The following is a 4,743-nucleotide window of genomic DNA, read 5'->3' as shown; positions in this document are numbered from 1 at the left end:
TTGAGTATGCTAGAATTAGGCAACTGTTCAATTATGTTTGTGCTGATATTAAATTGGTATCTCGTAATACTGCAAAGGCTGATGTGTTGAGTCTTTATAATAGAGAAAAAGCTAAGCTTAAGGAAATTTTGGGTTCAGTTCCTGGAAGAGTTTGTTTGACATCTGATTTATGGACGTCTATAACCACAGATGGTTATCTTTGTCTCACTGTCCATTTTATTGATGTTAATTGGAAATTGCAGAAAAGAATATTGAATTTTAGTTTTATGCCTCCTCCTCATACTGGTGTTGCATTGTGTGAGAAAATCTATAGGTTATTGACTAATTGGGGGGTGGAAAAGAAACTTTTTTCCATGACTTTAGACAATGCATCTTCAAATGATACTTTTGTTGAGTTGTTGAAGGGGCAACTTAATTTAAAGGATGCATTATTAATGAATGGAAAGTTTTTTCATATTCGATGTTGTGCTCACATTCTTAACTTAATAGTGCAAGATGGGTTGAAACACATTGATGATTCTGTGGGGAAAATTAGGGAAAGCATTAAGTATGTTAGAGGTTCACAAGGGAGGAAACAGAAATTCCTAGATTGTGCTGCACAAGTTTCTTTAGAATGTAAAAGGGGATTGCGTCAAGATGTACCCACTAGATGGAACTCCACCTTTCTTATGATTGACAGTGCACTTTATTATCAACGTGCGTTTCTGCATTTACAGTTGAGTGATTCTAATTACAAACATTCTCTTTCTCAAGATGAGTGGGGAAAATTGGAAAAACTTAGCAAGTTTCTTAAGGTGTTTTATGATGTGACTTGTTTGTTTTCTGGAACTAAATACCCAACAGCAAATCTGTATTTTCCTCAAGTTTTTGTGGTAGAAGATACTTTGAGAAAGGCAAAGGTTGATTCAGATAGTTTCATGAAATCTATGGCAACTCAAATGATGGAAAAGTTCGATAAGTATTGGAAAGAGTATAGTTTGATCCTTGCAGTTGCTGTAATATTGGATCCTAGATACAAAATTCAGTTTGTGGAATTTTGTTATAAAAGGTTGTATGGTTACAACTCCGAAGAAATGACTAAAGTTCGTGATATGTTGTTTTCTCTCTTTGATTTATATTTTCGGATATATTCTTCTTCTGAATCTGTTTCTGGTACTTCAAGTGCCTCAAATGGTGCTCGTTCTCATGTTGATGACATGGTTTCTAAAGAATGCTTGGATGTTATGAAGGTAAATAACTATTTATTTTTATAGGAATACATAAAAGTTTAATATACATTTGACTGTTTGTGCTCATATTAATGTTATAATTTTTTATTTATTTATAGGAATTTGATAACTTTGAAAGTGAAGAGTTTACCACTTCTGCCCAAAAGACTCAGTTACAATTGTATTTGGATGAGCCCAAAATTGATAGGAAGACAAAGTTGAATGTTCTTGATTTTTGGAAAGTGAACCAATTTCGATATCCTGAACTATCAATTTTGGCACGTGATTTATTGTCTATTCCAATATCCACAGTTGCATCTGAGTCAGCATTTAGTGTTGGTGGTAGAGTGCTTGATCAATATCGTAGTGCTCTTAAGCCTGAAAATGTTGAGGCACTAGTTTGTACGCGTGATTGGATATTTGGCGAAGGTATATTTGCTCAAACTTGAATTCTTATTTCTGGTATCTGTTTCTTTTCAACATCAGCTTAATCCTTAATATTTGATTTGTAGACAATTGTACTTTAGCACCCAACCTAGAAGAATTGACTGAGGATATTAGCAAGATGGAAATAAATGCTACAGATTCTGCAGAGGGCTCTAATACATCACTGTTGGTGGACAGAGTTGATGTGGTTGAATGAAAGATGAAGACTGATTATTATTCAGTTGGTTTTTATTTGTATTTTGTGTTGTAATTATTTCACTCTTGTAACTTGATTTGAACTTTTCTGTTCAATTTGGAGTTGAACTTGAACTTTTCTATTCAATTTGGAGTTGAACTTGAACTGATGAACATGTATTTGTATTTTGTGTTGTAATTATTTCACTTTTGTAACTTGATTTGAACTTTTCTGTTCAATTTGGAGTTGAACTTGAACTTGTCTATTCAATTTGGAGTTCAACTTGAACTGATGAATATGTATTTGTATTTAATTATTTATTTAGGTTGTATTTGGGGAAGTTTTATCAAACTGTTAAAATTATTGATTTAGTTATAAAAAAAAATTGAACAGGTGGCGGGTTACATGGGTTGGGTCGTGTCAACCCGTTTATAAACGGGTCGTGTTCGGGTTGACAATTTCTGACCCATTTATTAAACGGGTCGTGTTCGCGTTGACCATTTCTGACCTGTTTAAAATCTTGACACGACACGAACCCGACACGACACGACCCATTGCCAGGCCTACCTAGCACATCATCACCAATAACATCATTATATTCTCTATTAGGCACTGATAACACTACTGACCAACCACGATGTATTGGGTTGTAAAAAAAAAAAAATATACTTATTTGACTTAAGAAGCCATAACAAATTGGTCATTCCTATATCCAATTTTACTCAGATCTACAAGGGTAAATCCAAGTTCATCGACTACAAGGCCCGAAGTGTTATCTATCCAATCACACCTGAAGACTAGGATTCTAAACTTTTGGTAGTCAAGATCTAAAATTTCTGGAATGACACCATAAAAACCCATATTGGAGACAAAACTCCACTATTTTGGACAGTTTGCACATCATCTTGTGCCTTGGTGTTAAATTTAACACCATTAATAAGATAGCTCCTATATGATGACACTAACATGCTTGGACCAACTGCTAGCCACCTCAAATTTTCTGATACGTCATTATTGTCTTCTCCATTAAGTTCACTTTGAACTTGCAATTTAATCATATATCTTAATTCAATCTAACATAGAAAGAAGAAAATTAAAAGTCAAATATGTTATTCAATAACATATACCTTAAAGTGTAGCTATTGAATGAAAGTGCTATTATGCTTATCTTGCAGCCACTTTGTTCTCTTTCTAAATTTTAGATAAGTGGTCTTGATGTGGATCATATGTTCCCTACATTGACATGAAAAAATCAAGCATTACGCTCTCTTGTATATAAGATAAACGTAAGGAATAATTTAAAATGGCTACTTAAAGAATAAAACTTATACTCGACATAAGATAGGACTTCCTCCGTATTCTTCAAGACATATAGATGTGCCTAGTTCAACAGGTCTCGATCAACTAAGCTCACTGTGCATCCTGATAATGGCTTTGAAACTCCCATCTTCTGGCTTGATGGCACTCCAACTATACTAACATCAGATAAATGCTCAATGCAAAACTCTACAGCTTATTCAGCTATATACCGCTCAGCAATACAAGATTTGGGACGAGTACAGCTCTGAACATAGCTCTTTAGCACTTTCATATATCTTTCAAACGGATACATCCATCTAAAATAAACTGGCTCACATAGACAAACTTCTCTGACAAGATGTACTATTAGATGAACCATCATATCAAAGAATGAAGGGGGAAAGTACTTCTCAAGCAAACACAAAGTAAGTACTACATCTTCTTCCAACTTATCTAGCTTGGAAACATCTACCATGTTTGCACATATAGCATTGAAGAAGAAGCAAAATCGAGTTATTGCATACCTTGCAGACTTCTCCAAAACAAAACAAATTGCCACAGGGAGCAATTATTGCATCAAGGTATGACAATCATGAGATTTACGGCCAAGAAGTCTTGAATCTTTTAAAGATACAAGATTTTTTATATTCTCTTGTCAAAATTTTGTTTCATGCATAGCCATGGTGGGATATTATATGTAACTAAACTGTCCAATAACTGTATGTGCTACTTATAGAACTGTGGGGATTGAATCCATCAGATGAGAGAGCCAATCTCAAGTTTCTCAGGTCTTTATCAAACTTGGGCTATTTATCATCAACAAGTTTCCAAGACGGGGAATCTGCTGGATGAGACATATTACCGTCAACTGATTTTCTATCAGCATGTCAAGTCAAACTCTTAGCTGTCTTACATGATTGAAACATCCTTTTAAACCTAGGAATTGGCGGAAAATACCATACCACCTTCGCTGGCTTGTCTATTTCAAGATTGAATCTTTGCCTTCCTTCCACCTTGAGATACCGAAAGTAGGACAATTAGTTGAATCTTCATAATCCTTCTTATACAAGATGCAATCATTGGGGTATGCATGGATTTTCTCATAACTCATCCCCAAAGAAGACAAAGTCTTTTTTGTCTCGTACGTAGAAGAAGACATTGTATTTCCTTCTGGAAGCAAATCTCCAATAATTCTATAAAACATACATCACTCATCCCATGTTTTGCTTTCAAATTATATAACTTCACCAAAGCCAACAACTTCGTGTACTTACTGCAACCAGGGTACAAGGGTTGATCTTCATCCCTAATCACATTGGCAAACTAGTAAGGATCATATCCATTATCGCCTAAATCATCATCATCCATCCCTAATTCGTCAGAAACAAAACTAAACCTACTGTGCTCATCTTTTTCCACATTTCTACTAGCATTAGTAGCTCATTCCCAAGGTTCTCTGTGCCATGTCCTAATCTTCACTACTACATTTTACTATTTGCGCGACGAATGCAAATTCGTCGCTCAAAAGACACTCCTGCGACGGAAAAAAATATTCCTCATGCAAAAAGATGGAAACATGCATGACGAACATTTTGGTCATGCAAAGAACCTTAG

General features: G+C 35.0%; 1 protein-coding gene across 1 annotated transcript; it reads left to right on the top strand.

The window, feature by feature from the left end:
* Positions 1-256: 256 nt before the first annotated feature.
* On the top strand, positions 257-1,851 carry LOC148916823 (zinc finger BED domain-containing protein RICESLEEPER 2-like). Its single transcript, XM_089052296.1, has 3 exons — positions 257-1,199; positions 1,328-1,637; positions 1,721-1,851. Exons 1-3 carry the CDS (start codon positions 267-269, stop codon positions 1,849-1,851), a joined length of 1,374 nt encoding a protein of 457 aa, XP_088908422.1. The 5' UTR covers positions 257-266.
* Positions 1,852-4,743: the final 2,892 nt, after the last annotated feature.

This window comes from Prunus mume, linkage group LG5 (genome assembly GCF_029339155.1).
Source record: "Prunus mume cultivar Tortuosa linkage group LG5, ASM2933915v1, whole genome shotgun sequence".
Taxonomy (NCBI): domain Eukaryota; kingdom Viridiplantae; phylum Streptophyta; class Magnoliopsida; order Rosales; family Rosaceae; genus Prunus; species Prunus mume.
This window is presented reverse-complemented; position numbering and strand designations above follow the sequence as displayed.